The sequence below is a fragment of the Cygnus atratus genome, chromosome 14, assembly GCF_013377495.2.
Source record: "Cygnus atratus isolate AKBS03 ecotype Queensland, Australia chromosome 14, CAtr_DNAZoo_HiC_assembly, whole genome shotgun sequence".
NCBI classification, from domain to species: Eukaryota; Metazoa; Chordata; class Aves; order Anseriformes; family Anatidae; genus Cygnus; species Cygnus atratus.
Window position 1 is genome coordinate 18,820,729 of NC_066375.1, and position 22,802 is coordinate 18,843,530.

At 35.6% G+C, this 22,802-nt stretch overlaps 1 protein-coding gene across 2 annotated transcripts in view; it reads left to right on the forward strand.

Moving 5' to 3' along the window:
• The window catches only part of GABRB2 (gamma-aminobutyric acid type A receptor subunit beta2), a 167,262-nt gene that overhangs the window by 86,266 nt on the left and 58,194 nt on the right, over positions 1-22,802 (forward strand). For both annotated transcript variants that reach the window (XM_050713577.1, XM_035563978.2), the window contains exon 6: positions 11,660-11,742. In XM_050713577.1, the coding sequence (XP_050569534.1) occupies positions 11,660-11,742 (83 nt within the window). The remainder of the gene's footprint in view (positions 1-11,659; positions 11,743-22,802) is intronic.

Here is a 22,802-nt window from a genome sequence, read left to right on the forward strand (position 1 = left end):
CCTACCTGATCTAGTGGGTGGTGTCACTCCCTATGGCGGGGGGGGGTGAGGGGAGGAGGTGGAACTGGGTGATCTTTATGGTCCCTTCCAGCGCAAGCTGTTCTATGATTCTATGATAAGAAACATGAGGGTCATAACTGAACGCCTTAATTTTGGCACAGAAGTGCATGTAGCCCTTGGGAAACTGAATTTCAGTAGGATAGCTGGAGTTAACTTAGGTGCCTGTTAATTGCAGTCAGTAGGTTTGACTCATTGTTAAAGAAAAAAACTGCATGCTATCCTCATACGTCGATAAACCCCTAACTAAGGTTGAATTTCTCTGAAGTGTAGATACAGTTCTGAAAATGCTGAAGGAGAACACGGGTTCCCATTTTCAAAGTAATATTGCTGCAAACAAAAATTAAAAGGTAGCAGTAAGTACTATGACTAAATACTAAAGCAGGCAGAAAATGACTGAATTCTTCGACAGCTTGAAAGTTGTAAATGCATTTGGTGTTTAAAACAAACCAGATACAAGACAGAGGATTGAAGCTATGAGCCTAACATAATACAAGAGAAAAGCGCTGAGTCCGGGCACAACATCTAAAATGTGATAGAAGGTAGTTTTATTACTGATTTATTTTTTATAAAGGTTTAATGGCTTAGGTATTGTGTCAGTAGATCTATCTGTCAGAAGAAAAAAAAAAGAAATAGTTGTAAAACAAGCTTTCTCCACAGATGCCTATGTGCAGATCAGGTTGAGTAGGAAAAAGAATAATGTTTAGGATGAAATGTGCAGAATTAACTGTTCATATTTTGTTCAAGTCAGACCTACCTTAAAGCACTTATATGAATAAGAAGAATGTTCTTTCCATTGTAGCATTTTATATATAAAACCATACGTATTTATGTATTTATTTTTCCCCTCTGTAGTAGTCTTACCTAAAGTCATGTGGTGCTAATCTGTCGTTTGGTATCTGTATGCTATGAATGAGGCCTAAAACTATCCCCTAAATTTTTGTTGTCCTTAAGTGTTCACATGGAATAATTGTTCAGATGTGGTTTGTAGGCACAACGCAAACAGGTGATTTATTAAAGGCAGGTAAAACTGCACTAGATCTGGCTGTTAATTGGGGTGGGGAAGCTTCACTGATGCTTGGTGAATGTACAGGGCTCAGGTGAAGGGCAAAGTTTTGTAGCCTTGTCTCACTGGGTGTTTGTTCTTCATGCCTATGCATAGGATGCTTTACAAAATATCTCAGTGATTTGTGGATACTGCTTTTTTGGCTAACCATGGTTTGTAATAAACAATAAATTGTTGCTAATCTTAAGAATTTTGGGAGTCATTTTAAGTGAATAATTTGCCTAATGCTAGGTTAAAGGTTGGATTAGATGATCTTAGAGGTCTCTTCTAACCTAAATGATTCTGTGATTCTTATTTGCATATCCATAGTTTGTATTCTTATTGTACTTTTTTTGTCAGACGTGGCGTCTCATTTACTCTGTACTTCAAAGTGGTTTTTGTTTGCCACACATAGTATTTCCCATATTAAAAAAAAAGAAAGAAAGAAAAAAAACAACTTCAGTTGTAAACCTGTCTCATCCATAAACCTGTAAATGATTCAATTAGGCATTTATGATATATTCTGTTTGGCATACATAAATGCCTAGTGAAGTAGCTTGGAAGAATGAATATGGGTGCTAAATCACTAATTGTTAAATAATCCATATATTTAAAATGTTAAATAAAAGTATATTCTACCTAATAAATGACCTAATTTGCTTAATACAACCAAGTGTATCTTCTAGGAAACAAAACAAAACAAAATAAAAAAAACACCAAAACAAAACCAAGCGATTCAAATCCAATGAGCAGGATAGTTGTTTGTCCTTCGTTTGATAATACAGCCTCCCACTCACTTACCAGTGCAATATCAGCCTCTTTCTGTAGACCGTGGCAAACATGTGAGGATGATTGGTTCATGACTGGTTCAAAGTTAAAAGCAAGAGAAGTAGTTGGAAGTGAAAATTTTATCATAGGTATATGCTTTGGGTTTGTACTCCTTTTTTTTTTTTTTTTTTGTACAAAATTTGAGTGATTTCAACCCTTTCAGTTGCTGCCTTTTATAGGGAAAAGCTTTCTCTTGTGGGGACTCAAATGATATGTTCAATCTGTTCAGTAATAACTAGTCTATGGACATGACAATAGCCTCAGAAAGAACCATGAGTTCTTTCCCCCAAGCATATGCCTGTAATTTCACAATGCCCCTTTTAATTCTATTAGACAGTCCAGGTCGCTGTGTGCTATGGCAGCTGTCACACTCTGTCTCGAAGTAGGCCCGCAGTACTGCTATACCTACACTCTAAATGCATGTGTGAATGGTTTTTAAAACTGGCTGTGGAAACCAGCCCATGATATGTTTGTCTGCAGTTTTATAATGGGCTGACACCATATCTTTCAAAAATAAATAAATACAATTGGACTGAATTATTTTATTTTTATTGCTCTTTCCAGGTATGTGATAATAACTTTGCTGTAAATATTAAAATATTAAATTGAAATTATTGGGAAAAAAAAAAAAAAAACAAAAACAAAAACATAATTTATTGCTAACCTGTGAGCTACAGAAATTAGTAACTCAAATGGTGCAAAGAAATTAGATAAAAATCATGGAAAAAGCTAATATACCTAGGAATTAAACTGTATGGATCAGTACTAGATTCTAGTTGGGGTGTCATAACATTCATATTTTGGTCGGATTTTGTTTGCTGTGTGAAATCTATACATTGACTTCGATGGTCTAGTGGTGAAGTACAATGTGGAGTTGTTGACAGTAAAGATTTGTGTAAAATTGAGGATAACAAAGTAGGTGATTTGTAATGGTTCTAAATTACTGAAAGCCAATTCTAAGTCTGATTGGTAGGGATTTGATATAGTATTTGGCTGCAAAAAAGAAACATACAACTGCAGGGAGGAGCCCTGGAAAGCAGGAAGAGAATGTAACAAGGGAGGAGAATTGTTATATAATTATATATAATTATGTATTACATTTATTATATATATAATTATATATTATTATTCCAAGGAGTAATTGGCTGCCCAGTGTCATTTGGTTTGGGTTCTGAAAGATGTGTTTTTGAAAATACCAAGTCACAAAGCTTAAAAAAAAAAGAGGAAGGTACTGAGGAAGCAGGTTTCTCATTACAGGTGTAATTTCATGTATTTACTTATATTTAAAACCTGGTATGTGCCCATTGGAGATGCCAATCTTTTAATCAGGTGGGTATATTCAAGCGTGTTTGCAATTAGTATTGCATACATTGACATTATTGATACCAGGTTAAAATCTATACTGATGATCTCAACTTCACTGAAATATAATCCCTTTACTTTTTAGTTTACCAGGAGCAGTGATATATGTATTCATGAGCCTTGCAAAATCTCTCATGAACTTCACAAATGAAATAAATATTTTGAGACAAAGGAGCATTACATGCTAACTACAAACAATGGTCATTCAGTAAAATTAAAGCTGAAATGATACATTAGTATCGATGTTCTGTATCTAGACAATGGTGATGTTAATATCTGCTAATATCGTAGGCTTATAGTCTGAGGGCAATGCATCAGATGCTTTGAGACTTTAAGATCATCTGTGCTATTTGTTTGTGTTCCTTCTTTATTGACGGTTGGTATTATAGTGATATTTGAAAGGATGTCAGTGGGGTGGAATTATGTCTCTGGATAAGTGTCTCTTACTGTTCCCTAAATACCAGAGCAAAGCTGAAATGTTTAATCAAACAAAGCAAGAGATATCAATCTTATAATAACTGTCAATTACAAGGATATTTGGTTTATTCTACTGAATGATTACACTGGACTTCTTACATTGGACACTTACACTGGACTGCCTTTCTTACTGGTAGTACAAAAATGGACAGTTTCTCATTCCCATTTTTGCTTGTGTTGTGTTAAACTTAGAGGAAGGTGAGAACGGCAGAGAAATTAAGCTGCACTGGCACGAGGGCCTTTCTGATGTGCTTAGCTGCTGCCTGTGCTTTCAACATTCATCAGAAATAAATAATTTTATTCTGGATTTTGTAAAGCTGTTTGACTGTGGGTGACCTTTCTCAGGTAGAGGAGGAAAGATTGCATTAATAGAGGTAAGGGGCTCCATTCTACGTGAGTACTTCAGGCATGCAGAGCACATTAGAGCTGCAGTAGGTGAGTTCACTGTAGTGGATCAAATTGGTACTGCTTTGGGGAATGTCAGTTTGTTTATAGAGAGAAAGTAGAAGAGTAAATGAAGACAAGATGATTAAACACTTCATTCCTAACAATGGTGAAATTCTGTTAGAACAAGGTGAAGAGGAAAGAAATGATATGTTGTGAGCTGTTGTTTTTTTTCCTCAAATAATAAAGATACATAGTGAATTGCTTAATGAGAAAAAAAAATCATAGAAAGCACTAGTCTAACTGAAATCCTACAGTCATGTAGGGAGGCAGTGCCTCTATCCTCAATTCCAGTCTTTTGTAATCATAATTGATCTAATAAGGATTAACTTGTGTCTGTTACTGTACAGTGTTTTACAGTTTGCTTTAATTCTGACTGCTGTCTCCTTGTGTGCTTGCTTTTTAAGTACCAGTCCCACTTTAGGACAGGGAGGCTTCATTTTACTGTTTTACTTTTGTCTTACAATTTTGTGAGCATTAGAATTTTACAGGTCACTGCCTTGCTCTAAAGGTTCTTGAAGGAAACATAATTTTAGGTCTGCGCTAGAGCTGTGTGTTTTTGTTTGACTTTTTTCTCTCCTTTTCAGATCTGAGAGTATTTCTGCTTATGAAGAATTTACTTAAATTTATTATTTCTATTGACATTTCCCTGTGGAAAATGAGTTGTCTTATTCTGACTCACAAAAACCAGAGCAATAGATGCTTTGGGCTCTCATCTTGCTTCTTCTGTAAGAGTTACTAAATAAGCTGCAACCATAAAATTGAATATGCCTTTTCTACTGCAGGTTGTTTTGACTTTCATGTTATTTTTTAACTCACGTAAAAATTCCTTTCTCCAGAATACTGAAAATACCATATTGTCAGATCATCCACTTGGATGTTTCCTTGGATGGGCAAGTAATTGGTAATATTCTTGGTGGTGTTTTGTGAGAAGAAAGAGTTTTGCAGGATTAATTCTATCACAAGTGATAAATTAAGAAGATGGAGAAATAGCAAATGCAGTTTCTTTATGAGATTATCATCCAGAGTACATATTCTTCACCAACAGAGAAAAGTGCAGGAGCTGCAGGTTGTGTAAACACCACCACCACCTGCCTTGAAAGCTGGTTCCACGAGGAGCTGTGCCCAGCCGTTGTTGGAGGTTGGCTGCTGCAGACATTTTGTGGGTAGGAAGCAGGTTATACATTTGTTTCTAAGAAGCACATGATTTAACATTTTGATGTAGATTCCTGGGAAAATAAGACTGTTCTCCCAAATAAAAGCATTGCAGTATAGGATGGTAGTGCTATTGTAGACATAAACAGGTAGGCTGTGGGCAAAGCTCGTGCTATATGAGTTAATGTTTCTACATTTTTAGCAGCAGCATTATCTCCAGAATTTGTCCACTGAAAAGTACGTATCCTGTGGAGAAGTTATTTCCTTCCCCCCCCCCTAGTTCTTCAATTATTTAATTAAGCGTTATATTTTTATCATCAGGAATAAACAATATTAATGTAGGATGTGTATACAGTTCAACGTACTGACCAGAACTAACTACCAGTTATTTTAGGCACTGAGAATGAACCAAATCCAGGTGGCTCCTTAGAGAGCTCTATCTCAGTTCCACAGTTTGAGAGTCTAGATTAAATTTAATATAATTTCAGAATTGTTAAGTAACTATTTTTAGAGAGAATGCAGTAAACTTTATTATTTTCATACCCTCCTGTATATAAAGTGGAATTTCAAGAAAAAAAAAATTATGAAAGGTTGTGAAAAAGGAGTTTCATATGTTCTGAAACATGTGAAATTAAACAGTTTTGTCTTAGAACTTTAGGAATTATAAACTTTTTTCCTATTAAAAAGGACACAACTTGTTCAAAGGTGTTTTGTATATGCAACTTATCTGTTGTATGCAGCATGTCTCGGCTGGTAGTAGTGTAAATTTTTAAGAGAAAGAAGTTGAAATTTTGCAATTTTTATTGCAGTGCTGACGTTATCTTAGTGAAATGGACATGTAATCTTTCCAACTGGAATAAGAAACATTTTGCAAAATGTTTGAAAGTAAAACTTTCAGTTTTATATTGTTGGGCATAAAGCAAAAGGGCTATGAACTTTGTATAAGCAGAGGAGATGTACTGGATTTTTTCTCCAAGGTTGTTGTTTTGTGTGCTGTCAGCACAGTTCATATTGCTTCACTGTTCTGTAAATCCTATAGTTTTTTTATGGATCTTCCTTTTGTTTATTTATTATTTCTGTTGAAAGGGAGAAGTGAAGTGAATGCTGAAAGACAAAGATGCATTTCACAGTGATAAAATATTAAAAATCTGAAGTGCTCCTCCTAGTTCTTCTGGCATAGCTGTTTCATTGTGTTATATGGGTGTTAATCTTCTAAAGGAGCATGTAGTATTTCAGAGAGAGGCCTGAATACCTTCGGTCTAAAGCTGAGATTATTGTACCAGAAGATTTTCTGTAGAGTGACGTCTGCTTTTTGCAGGGATTTAAATTATGAGCATGATGTTGTGGCTGAGTTTTGGACTCAGTGACAGGATAGAAGGCAATGCTTATCTAATTTAAACAACAGTTTAGAGAGCTTTGTGGGGAGAGAGCAGAAAGCTGGGCATTGCTGCATGAAAATTATCATTTGCTGCAACAAAATTATCATTCTTCAGAATCACAATTCTTTTACTATGAAATAGCAGCCAAATTCACCAGTTTTCCATGACTTTTCTGGGCTGACGGGCAGATAGCACAACAGCCAATCCTTCAGCAGAGAAATAGAGAACTTCTTCCCAAAAAAGAAAGATCGCAGGCTTATATATTTGTTTCCTCTGAAAAAATCTTTTATTCTTCTTTAATCAACAGTGTAAACCAACAAAACTTAGAGGTTGAAGTTTCTGCATGTGTTCCAGCTCCTTGATTTTTGTCAGCTGCAAAATTTGATTTGAATCTTGTATTATCCTTAGAAAAGGTTTAAGCATCATATGCTTAACTTATGGTCATGAGTTCTAACTTCAACAAATAACACTTAGTGTTTTGAGAGAGTATCTAAGTATGTGAGGGTTGGACAGGGTAATGACTAAGGAAATGAGGAAAGAAGTTAATAAGAAAAACAAGCTAGGCTGAAATACTCATGAAATTTTGAGAAGTGGTATTAGAAGAGAGCATATTACAGGCTCTGTGTGGCTGACTATATCATTGCATTTCAAACAAAGCTATCAACATCAGTAAAACCATTTCTACTTTTTTCACGTTAAACTACACTGAGAGTTCTATGCACGATTTAAAGTGAAAAAATCATAGCAGTCAGTAGCTGAATGTTTGGTTTTAATGATGGACTTGTAGAAATGTCACTGTTTATCCTTTGTGAAAGCCAGCTCTTAACCTAAGGTTATATAAGGGAAGCTTACGCTTGATGTGAATAAACAGGAGGAAGAAGAATTCCGTGACCTCTATAATTAGTAATAAATGTTTTTTAATTTAAATGTCAATCTGTTGGTAGTTCTAGCAACCGTGACACATGTTTAAATCCAGTATTACTGTTCAGGAGAGTGATATATCCCATTACAGGTTTTTTTTCCCAGATTTCCACGTATTTGAAATTGGGTATGCTGGCTGCTGCTGCTGCTGTTTCCAACTGTCATGCAGCAGGACTGTTTCCAAGAAGCAGAAGTGAACAGTGGGTATAGCTGCAGTGTGTGGTTTCAGTAACGAATTCTGAGAGAGAGATAGTGATTGCCAGTCGGTGGGCACAGAACATTCTGACAAAGTCCCGATAGAAATACAGTCTGTTAAAGAGCATGGCTTCCTTGCAAACTCTTTGGATTTGTCTGGAAATTGTTAGTGGAGAGCCAGATTCTGCCTTCAGACACAGAGATCTGAAGCAAAATCTCACATTGCTTTTGACTGGACATTGTATATGTGCATACAATTGAAGAAATAATTGATCTTTGTATTTTCCTGGGCTTCAGGTTTGTCTCTTATTCAATAGGATCGTGATGTGTCAGTGCTAGAGCTAAGAGTATTGTATAGTTCTCATACTACCACTCTGCTCTGAGGAACTATCTGAAATTGTCACCTCCTTAGTCATCATTTCTGTTCTGTCTGTGATAGGTCAGAGCTGTTTCCTTCGAGGGCAAAGATAAGTTTCTGCTGCGACTTATTCCCTACAGCTTTGCAGAGCTGCAGCAGCTCCAAGAGGGCTTTGGATTCTGCCCGTCTCCACATATCAGTAGCATTGCTCTCCAGTCTCTAGTGGTGTTCTTTCTTCTGCAGTGATATCAGAACTATCTTAGTTGCTGTTTTGATTTTCAAATTCTACTTGAACTTGTAGGAAGGGCAACATCTATTAGATTTTGAAAAACTGTCCCCTATGTAGCAATGAAAAAAAAGAACCATTAGTAGGACAGTAGTATTATTCAACTACCAGGACAGTATTATTTCCTGCAACACTTAAAATTTGAAAGCATTTTAAAAGTTCCTTATGGCCTGAGAAAGGAGCAGTGCCAGTTTCCAGGTCCTATGAAGCACAGAACCTTCCCAAAGGTTTGGAGACAATGGCAGATTTTCTGTTTTCTCAGAAGTAATAGGTATTATTTTTGGTATTATTGACAGCAAACTTCACTTTCCCTGCAAGATAATCGGGGTGAAGGTTTCTTTGCACTGGTTTGCATCATTAAGAGTCATGAAATGAAATATTACAAGGTTTCGCTTTCTTTCACAGCAGATAAAAAGATTAGTGTATGAGACAGTTCTGTAATGTGTTTCATTTCACACGGTGTGAGAGCACTGTTATTCTGTTATCATTCTAATGACTAGTGTGTTGAGTCAGTGTTGTTTTTTTAAAAGCTGTCATTTTTTCCATTGTTTGTACTCAAGGTTATGTTATGCAAAAAAAAAAAAATTTATATTTTGTGCACTAGTCCTTGCTAGTAAAAATATTTTTAATCCTTTTATGAAAATTGAAATAGCTCTGTTTTGGGGAAGATGCAGAATGCCTGTTTCAAGCATTCCTACCTGCTATAACAAACTGTTATTCCTTCCTCTGTGAAGGTATAGATCATGAGTCTTGAATTTAAGAGCATTTAAACGTGTCAATTCTTCTGTGCTCTTGCATTAGTAATTTTGTTTAGCTATTCAATGTGAATTGCAAGCCATTAATAATTATTAAAAGGTAGCTTTGTTGCTTAAATAATTTTGAAGATGAGAGAGAACTATTTCTATTTTTCCAAAGGTGAGGAAAATCAGGGTAAAAATATGAGGGAGGCATGAAGAGAGGAAAAGACGGATTTCTTTTTTTATTCCAGTGGATTTGCATTGTGGTTAAGAATGATCAAGTGAGCTGAATTAAATATGTTATTCAAAACTACTGTTTGGGTTTGATTAAAACCCTGCTCTACCAATCATTTTCATTGCTCTGCTTTTGCTTTTGTTAAATGCTGGAAAGAATCCATTCAAGGGAGCCAAAAGATTCTTCTCCCCTGCTTTTGTCCGTTCCAGGAAGATTTCTTTTGGAAGTATTTGTGGTGATCCACACTGACGGAAAACAACATATTTTCAAAAGCAATTCTGTGAGTAGCTATGTAGCGATTGAAACAGGAACTTACCGCCAAAAGGTGTTCATTTATTATTGAATTCTCTCAGAACCCAATAGATATGTACGGTTAAAATGTAAAATTAAGGAATCTTGTCTAGATGTACAAGAAAGAGGTAAGACTTCCTCAGTGTTTATAGGAGTAACTTGCTTCCACTTTTGTTCTCCTCCTTTTGTTGAAGAAATTTACAGGGCTTTTTTTTTTTTTTCTTCTGTAAACAAGAGCAAAGCATTGTTAGATAGGACTGTAAGGACACTAATGAGAGGGCTGTATTGCTTGAACACTTTTTAATGCCTTGTGGAAAGGACTGTTAAAGTCAATTTTGAATCTATCTGAAGCAGTTATAGTTTTCTGCTTCTAATGAACTGTCATAAGGTATTTAAGGAGAAAGATTGAGGTCCATCAAGTGACAGAGTTCTCTGTCAGATTGAAGAGTATAAAAGAAGTTTTTGAGCCGTTATCCAACTGTCTAAATATATTCTATAGAAGACCAGTAACCCTCGTACAGGGCAACAAGATTTTGAGAAGAATGTTGGTCACCCACGATCAGTCTTCCCTTGAATCCCAGTTGCTGATCCCATCAGGTGGTATGGTGTCTGCACATGCTATAAACACTTTATCTATCGAGTTGGGTCCCGTTTTGGAGGCACACCTACATCATCTTGGATTTTATGATTTGAGTTAAGTTATTTGCCTAACTTCCAGCTGGGGGGAAAAAAAAAAACAAAACAAACAAAAAAAAACTTGTACACTTGGCTGCTGTGCAGTGCTCAAGTTTTTCTACGGGCGTGGAAGCAGATTTTCCAGATGCGGATGGCCAGTCGGCCGTACTTAACAGAAAAGTACAGGGACTAAAGAAAATCCTTGTTTGTCTGAGGATGCTGTATAAATTGCCAGGCTTTAGCAGCTGTGCAGGAGAAGGGCTCTTAGGGAGTAGAGAGAGGAGAGAAGAAAGGCTAGAAACCTCTCAGCTGATGGACTAAATCCCCACCTGGCCCTACTTACAGTATGTGCAGAATATACCTATTTTGATTGTTGGCGGATTCCAAATTTTAGGTTTGTTTTTTCAGTCTCTACAGATACTGCATATTCACAGGAGAGGGGAGGAAAAAATAAAATAGAATTGATTTTTGTTTACATTCTAGGAAGACTTGCAGGTAAACCATTAATAAAAGGCTGCTGAGCATTTTGCCTTGGTTCAGATTATTATGCTCAGGATTATTCTTCCAGGAGGTCTATCAGCAAAAGAGTCTATTAATAAATACAGATGTTCGTCTGAACACCTAAAAGAAACACTTGACCCGTGTTAAGGTTTCATGTCATCCGGGGGCACAAATCAAATATGGTCTAAACATTTTGTGAAAACAGTCCTGAAAATGTTCACTTGCTAATGTGAAGCTAAAATAATATTTCATTTACAAAGAAAGCACTGTTGAAGAGAAGACAGAATTAAATTTCATATGAAAGGATTAGGGTATTAACCCAGGATATGAAGTACACATCTTTCTTTGCTCATCCCTAGCTTTCCTCTGCCGCTTTTCATTGAGACTTCCTTTTTGGCTCAAACTGCTCCGCTATATAATGAATGAATTAGTGCTATTCTAATTTGTGGTGATTTAATTTTTTTTCAGGATAGACTGATTGCTGATGATTAAAGCTTGCGGTACTGTGATAATGGTGAATAAATGGGAAGCTGTCTGCTTGCCCACCAGTGGCATAACCTTGTAGTGGTATTAGTTACAAACAATCAGTATATACAGTATTTTAGTAAAAATAGTCAAGTGTCAGTAAAAATATATTTTGATCTTTCAACCAAGTGCAATCAAAGAAAGATTGGAATGAGACACGTTAACAAGCTCTTCTTTTTCCTTCCTAGAATTACAACGACAGCTGCTTGTATGATGGACCTACGCAGATATCCGCTGGATGAGCAGAATTGCACACTGGAGATTGAGAGCTGTAAGTACTTCTGCAAATCCTACTTATTCTGTGGTCAACTGCTTCAGACTTTTTATTTCCGTCTTTCTTTTTTATTGTTTTTAAATGCTACTAACCTAGTTGTGTCTCCGATGACATTTAGATCCTTGTAAACACATGCAAAAAAAAACCAAAAAAACTTTCCAGATGGATTAGTAATTTGTGGCACAAGGATTAACAAAAGTTATTCTGTTTTGATGGACAATTACCAGCTTTAAAAGTCTCATTCAAAGGCATTGTTGGAGTTCATGTGAGGAGCATGAGGATTATTATCAGTTCTTTATCCCCCTTTACTGCTGAACAATGTTGCAGCTTGTTTCCATTTATAAAAGATAGCAAGAGGCCAGAATTGTTTTTGCAATAGGTATTTTGCGGTTTGTTTGTTTTTCTAGACCCTGTTCTGTAGTTAAGCTTTCAATTCATGCAATGCAGTTTATTATATGTACTGATTTAATAGCTGGACTGTCTATCAAGTTTTCCATGTCAATAAATCTTGTGTTATGAAATAAAATTTCCAATATCTTTTCAATGAATAATCTTTAGGGTGCTATAAGTATTTGAGGAAAAAAAACTACTTGTGATCACTTCTATAAAGACAATATTGTAAATATGCAATACTTGACGTTAATGAAGAACAGCACTTCCAAGATACATTTCCTTTTTCAGGAGAATCATAGGTAATAGATGGGGTCTATTATTGAGGTGAATGCAGCAAGCAAAATGAAAAGTAATGTCATTAAGATACAGTATGCAAAAATGTGTGTTTTTAAAATAGCATGTATTATAAAACATTATGGGATTTCTGCATGAGAAAAGTGATCATAGCTTGTGTTACAGTCTAGTAAGAGCTTGGTACAGCTTATTTCTCCTGTTTTAGAAAGCGTTTAAGAATATGCTTTAAATTTGTGTCCAGGTTTCATTCATGTTAGTGTAATTGGAAGATATGACAATCTCTTCCTGAATTGCACTGGTGATACTGCTGTTTGAAATAATTTACATGCCTGAAGTAAGCAAAATAAGTTTTTATCATTAAAGTTCACCCCTTCTCTATGCTTACATGCACAAACAGCAAATGTGATGATGGACTATGCTCTTTTGAGAAAGGATAAAATGGTTGTTGTTGTTGTTATTTCTTCAGTTGATTATAGAATTTCCATTGATTACATTAGATTCAGAATTTCATACCTTCAGCCTCTAGAAGTCAGCCCACTTATACTAGTGATGTGAGAGAATTCTGTACAGACTAACTGTATTCTGGCTTACAGAGATTCTTGACACTGTTTTTTCTTGCAGTATGAAAAATACAGAATTTGTTATATCATAGAAAGGGTGGGGGGTTAATTTCCCATAGTGGTTAGGACAGGACAGCTCCTCTGTGGATCTCTTAGCTCTGTTGCAGCCCTGCAAAAGTAAAAGAGAATTTTAAAATAGGATACTGCATGTAGCTAGTGTGTCTTTGACTGCAGTAAAAAGGGTCATTAAAGAATGAGGATAGAAGTAGTACTTGAATGAGGCTTTGAAAAACTTTATTGCTGCTTTAGAAAATTATTACTCTTTACCATGTCACTCTGTCCAGGTAAAAACCTGAGTCTGTCTAATCTTTATAAATTGCTTCAGACAAAATGCTAGTAGGCAGTTAGGTAGAATAAATAAGAATGAAAGTGACTTTGAGTCATTTTGTGCAGGTACTCAAGTCAAAATCACTTCTTTAAACTATTGCCATGCTGAAAGTATCATAGTGTCTTGGTGTGCTGGTTCTGTTGCATACCTGTTTCACTACTGCTTTCTTATGGTGTTTACAAACACTCTAAATTCTATCGTAAGTGTTTTCATGGCCAAGAAGGCATAAAATTATACTCATTGCTTATGTCAACAGTCTTTTTTCTCCCCCCCCCCCCCTTTTTTTTTCAAGCTTAATGTCTTCCCCACCCCTGCTGTGACCCTCACAATGTATTTAAAGAAGGTGGTCTTAATTTCTCATAGTCTTCATTTCATGAAACTTGAATGTGCTGGTCCCTTTTACCTTTCTCATGTGAGTGCATTCTGTGATTCTATGTTAAGAGAAATGCAGAACTAGCTAATACTAGTTTCTACAGCTGCTATAGTTTATCGTCCTTCTTTATGAATAAATCCATACCACAAACTGTATCCCAGATGAAATCTCTATTGAGTTTACCCTGCCCTTTTTCCCAAGAGTGACCTTTGCCTCTTTTCACAACTGCATAGCTTCCATAGGCGGTAGCCATTCCTGGAACATTACAGTAAGATTTTGCCTTCACTCATCTTCCAGCAGTGGGATCTAGCTCTTGATAGAAATATTTTTGCATAGTTCAAATAACACATGACTTAACGTTTCATAACACTGTTCACATAAATCAGTGTTCTTAATTTTGCCACAGTCCTCAAGGTTATCAAGTTCTTGGTATTTTAGTTCTGATCATCCTTTGTCTGACCAGCACCTGCATATTTTGTTTCATTAAGAATATCCTTCACACACAAACACTAAAGAATATTAATGGTAACAAAGAAGAGCTTTGCTTATGATCATTCTCTATACTGAGCACTATCTATTCTTTCAATGCAGTACAATTGCCTACATATTATTTATCAGTCTTTACTAATTGTCTGTTCTCAGATAGTCCCATATTAAATGCTTTCAAACATTCCAGGTCAGTTGTACTTTGCATAGAAAAGTAGTTATCAGCTAGCCAGAACCTTTATGAGTTATGTCATGATAGATTTTATCCAATTTCCATGCACATTGATGTCTTTAATGTTCTTCCATTCTTTCACCGCTTTTGTCTTCCTTTAACCCTTCTTCTGTTATTGATGCCAGTCGACTTTTTTCATGTTATATGCCTGGATTATGTTTTATCACACAACATTGTGTTTACTGAATTTTGGGTCCAGTGTCAAATTTTTGTAAATCTAGATTTACATAAACCTAGATGAATCTACAAATTAGAAATTATGGCAGAAAAGGGTTTTATGGTAAAGCTAAAACATAAATGGGGGAGGCTGTATCATTTGTTAGATACAAGAGGCAGTATTTTACCCATTTCAGTTTAAATTAGTAGTAACAAGATTAGATACTGAAGGCATAAGAGAGGACTATTCCTCACTGGTTCGAAGAGCCTTAGTTTTGAGAACTGAAATCTAATTTTTTTTAACATAAAGGCAGTTTACATCTCTGATCATTTTATTTTGCTTTGCTCACACTTAAAAGGGGGCAGAAACATGTTGAATCTTTAGTTTTCCTAGTATGTTTTTAAACCTGTACAACGTCTTTCACATCAGGGTGTAATGTAGCTACTCTTCCCTTTCTTTTATCTCCCAAGACACTGGATTGTGGGGCTATAAAACCAGAAATCACTTTTATTGTGCATTCATTTCTTAGATACCCAGCTTGCAGGCAACAGAGTGTTTTTTTTCCTTGTTACTTGAATTTTGAGTTGAGTCAGTAAAACGCCTTTCCTTTCTGCTCTGTACAACTGCCACTGAAGTATGAATGATTGTTTCTGATGATGCTCTAGAATACTTTTGTTTCTCTGCTGTCTCTTGCCTTTCTGGAGTTGTAACTGTTGAAAGAATTCCTTAGCTAATCTGCCTAAAGAATAGAGGAAGCTAAAAGGCAAAAAAGTATGAGGGAGTTTGCAGAATACTGGTTTGTATTGATATAAATAAGTTATATTGTAACTCCTCTAGCATTACAGAGAGGAATTATTGTGATTTGAATATTTTCCAATGTAAATATTCAATATTCATCTAGTACATTTGGACCTTTGTTAGTTTTAATTACACAGTGACACACAAAGACATCAAAATTCATGTCAACTCTATTTTTTTGATAACGTGTTTGACGTAGCTATATGTGTTATATTGAGGTGTAATTCAGAAAATGCTTGCTTTGTGACAATGATATTTTTAAAATTTCTTTGTTGCTCTTGAATAAACAAAAACACACTGAGTCTCACCTTAGAAGCATAGTCTCAGAAAAGTTTTCCATAGTCTATTAAAGATATGGCAATTAAAAAAAAGAGTATGAAAGCCCTACTGTCTGAAGCCACAGCAAACAGGCAGTTTGACCCTCAAACTTACTGACCAGGAAAAGGGGCAGTGCTAGAAAGCATATACAGGAGGGGAGAAGGCAGTGTTTTGGTGACAAATGAAGAATGATTGTTTTGGGACCTTTCTTTTATTTAACAGCTAGGGGCATTTGGACCAGGAATCAGTTACAGATTAAATTATTTTATCTGTATAATGGCAAAAAGGCAACAGTAGCACACTAAATAAGACCAGTTAAAAACTTCCATTGCATAAGAATCTAGAAAAAGGCAGAAAGAACAGAGGCAAAAGAATATCATGCCTCACAGTGACTGTGGTGACTGTGTATCAAACACTTTCTAATCAGATCCTCTGAAAGCTCATCACCAAGAGAAACAGAAGTCATTTTTGTGTGTTGAAGGTCAATTTACAAGCACATTTAAGTCTTTAGAAAGAAATAAAAGTTGCCTATTGCTGAAGCCTTGAGTACTTTGCAGACAGCTGCTCTGGCCAGAAATCAAAGCTATAATCAGGGCACATGGGACAAATGGTAGAACTGCAGGAGCTGACCAGGCAGTACCCTTCTGGGTTAGAGGTGGATCTGCCTGATACCAGGTGAGAGGCTCTGCTGATCCCTGGGGAATGGGATGTTCAGCAGAGGAAGGTACCTCTGCTGGAAGTCAACATGTCACTTCCAACATTTACACAGTAAGTGGAAAGCTGAATATGTGACATTTGGGCCATTAAAGGTTAGAATCTTCATAGTGGTTCATTTATTTTTCTTTTAATTTGTCAAGTTTAGCATGTAACCTGTCCTCTTCAACCTTTCAGTTAAATCTTTCTTGCTTAGTAGCTGTTGTACAGGGAGAATATTCTTCTATCAGGAGAAGTTAACCTTATTTTCAAAGTGCCCCTTTCTCCTTCTTGTTTATCATCTATATGTTTGCATGTCTTAATTTGGACTCTGTGACAATCCAGCCTACACAGCACTTTGATAGGAGGAAAAGATGCATTAATAAATAGTCATGAATTCTACCTCTGTATCCATACACTGTCCATTTCAGCATCATCAACTTGTAATGTGGCTTCCTCAGGATAGGTACTCCAGTCTTTATTTTTCCATAGTAATTTCATCTCAGTTCTGTTGAGAAGAAAAGAAAATAGGTTTAAATTCAGTGATGTAATGCATACTGGCAATGAGTAGGAAATCCATGACTCCTTTTTAGTGTATAGATGTATGAGTTTCAGTAAGGGCTAAAAAAACACCAACAAAAATGGTGAATGTTTCTTCTGGCTAGTCTGAAGAGGGGAAAGATGTTTAGACTAACCATCAGTACACATGTATATATGATTGGGGCAGCTTCTGTACAAGTGAACCACTGTTTGTAATGTTTTGATAACCAAGCATGAACAATGACCTCTGGGGACTTTGGTCAGGCTTTTCAGACAAGAACTCAAGTAACATCCAAGGTATATTTTTCCTATTACCTATTATTATGGGTACACAAGAAGGAAGTACTATCTCTTATTTTCTTTATCTCTAATTGCGTCTTTACTACATTCTACATCTTGGAAGCTCTTATAACACAAATGAGAGCATGTACTGTTTGCAAATGAATAAAGAATGATACAGAAATGCTGTACCAGCTTCTTAATGCTTTGAAGCAACCTGGAGTTAAATTTAAAAAGGGAGTCAAGATACTAATATCCAGTTTCTGCTTATCAGCGTGGGACAATATAGGCAATGTAGTTTTCCACAAAAGAAATTCATAGCTTGAAGCTCGTTTTTATATCATTTTACTGATGAATGTGGAGAATATATAGAATCATAAAGATACAGAGACAAAATGCAGTTTTAAAGCTTCTAAAGCATTTTGCCTTTCATAGCTAGTCTGAGCTGTGGTATGTTTGTCCGGTTGCACCTAACAGTGCCTTTTACCAAGGGATAATGGAAACAAAAAGGGCCAGATTCAAAGGGCCCATATTCAAAGAGCACCAGTTTCATTTGCTAAAGGGTTTGGAAAAAACTAAAGGTCTATGAGGATATCTCTGATGCTCTTGGGGAAGAAAAAAAAAAGTCACCCAAGAGAAAAGAATGTCTTTCTAGCATCTTTTCTGATAATCCTCTATACAATAAATTATGTGAAATAGTGGAAAACCGATGGGTTTGGCACTTTACAGTCCTGTTTATAGAAAGTATGAATTTTACAAGGTATTCTTTTTTTTTTTTTTTTGAACTGAATAGTAGGATCTCTGTTATACTATCACACACTTAAAGTAAATATTTTTGTAGGTCTAGTGTTTTTCGAAACACCTTGTAACTGGTGATTTCCTTGAAAGTAAGAAGCATTTATAAGAGTTATTGGAAAGGTCATGTGGAATACTATTCTATATCTTAGCTCCATGCAGTGTATAATCTGAGATTATTATTTTTCTTGGATTACATTTTTTATTAGAATTTTCCTGTACTGAAAATGCTTTAGAGTCTTGATTCAGTCCATAGGCAATTCAGGCAGAATCTTTGCTGTAGATTGAGTCAATCGGTGATGTTAATTGCACAAAAGCAATTGCTGCGTTGAGCAGTATAGCTTGTTCACCTCTGTTTTGTTTTTTTTCACTTGCTTTCAGTTATTTTTGTTCAGTTCCTCTTTATTTTGTACTGGTAGTTCAGACTCTTCAAATTCAACCTGTAGCTAGAAAATATGAGCTTTCTGATACTGAATGCAGTTTCATTTTCCTAGTTCTTCTGTAGCTTAAGAAATATTTCTGGTACATACTGAATAATATGAGTGGCATAAATATTTGCAATACTGTCCAAAATTATTTGGATGGAAATTCAAGAGTTTGATCTTTTGTTTATGAAAGTTCTATCTGTTAGATAAATATATTTCATAGTTTTTTCATGCTATATTTCTTTCAAGTCCAAATTAAATGCAAAGACTATTTATATTACTATAAGTTTTATCAAAAATGTTTTGTGAAAAAACATGCATCTAAGAAAGGTCTTAGTAGTTTGAGAGAATCATAAAAACCACAGTCTCAATCATTTATTTTCTGTTTATCCAAAGGATGTGGTTTTTTTTTGCCTATTTATTATGGTCGTAATTTAGATGTATTTTCAGTGTAACTTTTAAGGGGGGGGTGGGAAGAGCAGTTTTTTTTCTTTTTATTATTATTAATGTATGCTTATATTTCAAGACATACTTCCAGAATAATTCAAGATGGAAGGGACCTCGGGAGGTCTCTCTTCCAACCTCCTGCTCAAAACAGGGTCAGCTCTGAGATCTGACCAAGTTGCTCAGGGTTTTGTCCAGTCTGGTCTTGAAAATCTCAGAAGACAAAGAACAAAAAAAAAACCTCTCTAGGCCACCTGTTCCAGAATATAATCCTCCTAAAAGTAAAGAAGTTTCATAGCAGCTGTGGAAAGGGAAATATTTTTTTTGTATTTTATCATGTACTGGCTGCATCTGCCTCGGAAAGAAGTATTTATTTTTATTAATCTGAAATAGAATGCAAGTGGTGTGCAAACTGACTTGTAAGAATAGAATTTATAAGTCATATAACTGAATGATATGAGAATGCTCTGAAAAAAATCATATACTGTACAAGTAGCCCTGTAAATTGATAAAGACATCTTTGAGTTAATGAAATAGGCTTTTCTATAGGCTTTTCTTTCTGTTTTTGATCTGGTCCATATCTCTTGATCCCATTATATGTAAACCTTTCCACAATCAAATAAGAATTCTTTTCCCCTGGATAACAGCAAAAGAATTTTCAGTAGAACTTTTGACTCTGTAAAAAGTTTCTTTTTGTATATACATCTAAAAGGCAATTCTTTATATTTTGCAACTGCACAATGCACAAGTCATCTTTATTGTGTATGGAGCACACATATGGATAGTCTGCTCTGTAGGACTGTATTGGAATGCATTCCTTTAAGTTATAGCTTTGGAATCTGTGGTATGTAATTTCAACTCTTCAGTTGCAGAAAAATCCACTACTTACATTAGATATGGTATGGCCTTATCTCATCTTGTGATTGATGTGTTACCATAGCCAGAATCTGAGATGTTACCTGAGTCCAGGTAATAATCTTACATAATAACAGGAAAAACAAAACAACAAACAAGCAAACAAGGATTTGATTGAAGTCAGTATTTAGCCTTAAGAATGCACCTTTCCACTTTGACATTGTATGTGTGAAGGTACTGTGCTCTAGATGAGATTACACAATATTGAAACTATCTTGTAGTAGTCTGTGGTTGTGATGAATGGAGTGAAATACTGTGCTGAATTCAGGTACGTTATTGATTTGTGAAAGATGCTTATCCAAGGATTTGATGGTTTTTTTATATCCTAATATGATAAGTTCCTGGTGAAATCAAAACTCTTGTTCTGGTTTCTGAAATGGTTAATTGACAATCAGTCTGTATTAGAAGTGTCTATGTGTTCAATAGCAGACAGCTTTATTTGAGGCAAAGGCCTGTTGCAGGCTGCTACAAGAATTATTTTCATTTAAGTACAGCAGTATTTTACTGTGTGGGAGCTCATCTGTGCACATCTGGGGTTCTTCAAGTGAGCAGTTTTCCTCTTCACCACAGTCTGGAATGATCAAGTCTCTTCAACTCACTTCTGGAAGAATGACCTGTACCACAACATTACCCAGACAAGCTGAAATACTGGTAAGTTACGTTTTGCTTGTGAATTTTACTTTTATTCTTCTGTTTATTGTTTGTCTGAACCTGTGTGACCTGTTATCTGACAGGTGTTATATCACTGTTTTGGGGAAATTTTTGAACGGGGTCCAAGAACACAAAGTGAATCCTTCTTTTCCTCTTTACCTACTGTTCCTTGGTATCTTTTTTTTGCAGAGCCAAAATGAGTAATATCAACATTAACATTGGTAACTCCAGTCAGAATTGTTGTCCTAGGGAGGGCATCTATGCCAAGGAACTTCTCATTCTTCATATACAACTAACACAGATTTAGCAACGTATGCATGGGAGCAGATGCGCATCAAAGGAATGGATAATGCTACAAGTGTAATGCATTAATACTGTAAGTTTCTTCCGTTGTTCTGGCATAATTGGTGTTAGTGGTCCTATGTACACTTACTAACTAGAGCATTCGTTTCCTTTCAGGTTTCAAGAATGACCTTGTGCAGGTCTAGAAAGACCTAGTCTTATTAGGTAAATGTATGTTACTTTCCTCTTGAAAAAGGTAGCTAAGTTCTTATCCAAGTTTGTTCTGTTGGTTACCAAGAGGAACTACCTTTTGCTCATCCATACTTTTTTGTTCACTTGTTTTCAGTTATGGAGAGGATTAAAGAGGTGGGCTTCACGTTTTGCTCTGAGGGAGGAAAAACCTACATCTCACTATATGTCCAAAATTCTTGTTGTAGCCTAAAATATACTATATACAGCATAGCCTTCTATTTGTACTCTATAATGACTTTTCATGTGCTGCTGGTAATACTATGGAATTGATTTTATGAGTATAGAAAACTTACTTTCATTATAAAATCACAAAATATGTTAACTTTCCTAAAGAAATAAAATTGAGTTTTTAACTAATGCCTCTCTCTGTTTCATTATAAAGGAATTCTAAACACACTAAAACACAGGAAAATAAGTCTACTAAGACAAGATGACCACAAGATTTGAATCCCCAGCAGTTAATTTTTTTCTTTCATATACCAATTTAAAAAGTCATCTTTTTATTTTGGATGGGAGATTTTGAAAGTGATACAAATATAAGTAGCATCTGTGCTCTGCATGTCACTGTCAGTTTGTGCTACTGAGTAATGCATGTACAGACTTCTAGTAATTTTTTTTTTCTTCGAACATCTATCTTTCTGCAAAAGAGCAGTGTGCTTCTTCTTGCACACATTGGCATATGTACTAGCTGTTATTTGGCCGTGAAACTACTCAGGGCCACATTATTCTGTGGCTGGATGCCAACTTGCTTTTTATTTTAAGGAACGCATAGGTGATGTTTGATAAATTAGGTCATTGTGCCTGTTATAAATGGTATGGTTATAATTTTTGATTGGACATCAAATTGCAAATACATTGGTGTAACTGTCATTTAAGGATGATTTTCATTGTTATAATAGCTGTGTATGAACAGGCGTCTTAACATGGTCTTATACTTTAGAGCATATCTTTAAATGAGCATATCTTTAAATGAGTTGGTTTTAGAGGAAATTCTCTTGTCTAATTACAACTTGAGCTTTGACCATCAAGGAATACTGAGTCAGAGTTCAAAACTGGAGCCTGTGCTTTATCCACACCTCTGTTATTGCTGTTCTGAGCAAGAGTATCTTCTGACTGTCTAGTGACCTTGTGAAAGTCAGCCAGTCTCTGTTGCCATTTCATTTTTTTAACTTGTTCTGGTTTTGAAGTGTACATAAGCAAACTATCTTTTTTTTTTTCTTTTTTTTTTTTTTTTAACCAGTGAAAAGTGGCGTTCCACTTTAGTCCACAATTTGCTTCATAGACTTCAAGGTAGAGTATTGCAAATACAGATAACAGTTTCACACCTATCCTTTTCAACAATCCCTCATGATAATGTTGCAAACTTAAATTAAAGGCTTGTTATTTTAAAATATTTCCCATGTGGTCTTTTTTGCTTTTAAAAAACCCATCAGGAAAGCTTATCAGCAATTTACTGTGTTGAGTGAGAAGGCAACAAAGAAGTGGACTGTTGACTCTTACGTTTTGTTTGAATTATTTTTATCCACTCTATTAGGCAAGCAAAATTTCACAACTCACAATTCCATGCTGAGACAAAGCCACAGCTCAACTTACGAAAACGTTCTGCTTGTAAATGTAGACAATAGCTGCAAATTTTAGGACTTCCAGGCTTATTTGGGCTATTTGGAACACACTTAAGCTGATAACCTGTATGCCTAGAATGTGGTCGAGCTTGTTTGGTTGAGCTTCTGCAGGGGGAGGAAAAGAATTTTGATAAATGTGTTCAAAGCTGTAAAACCTGAT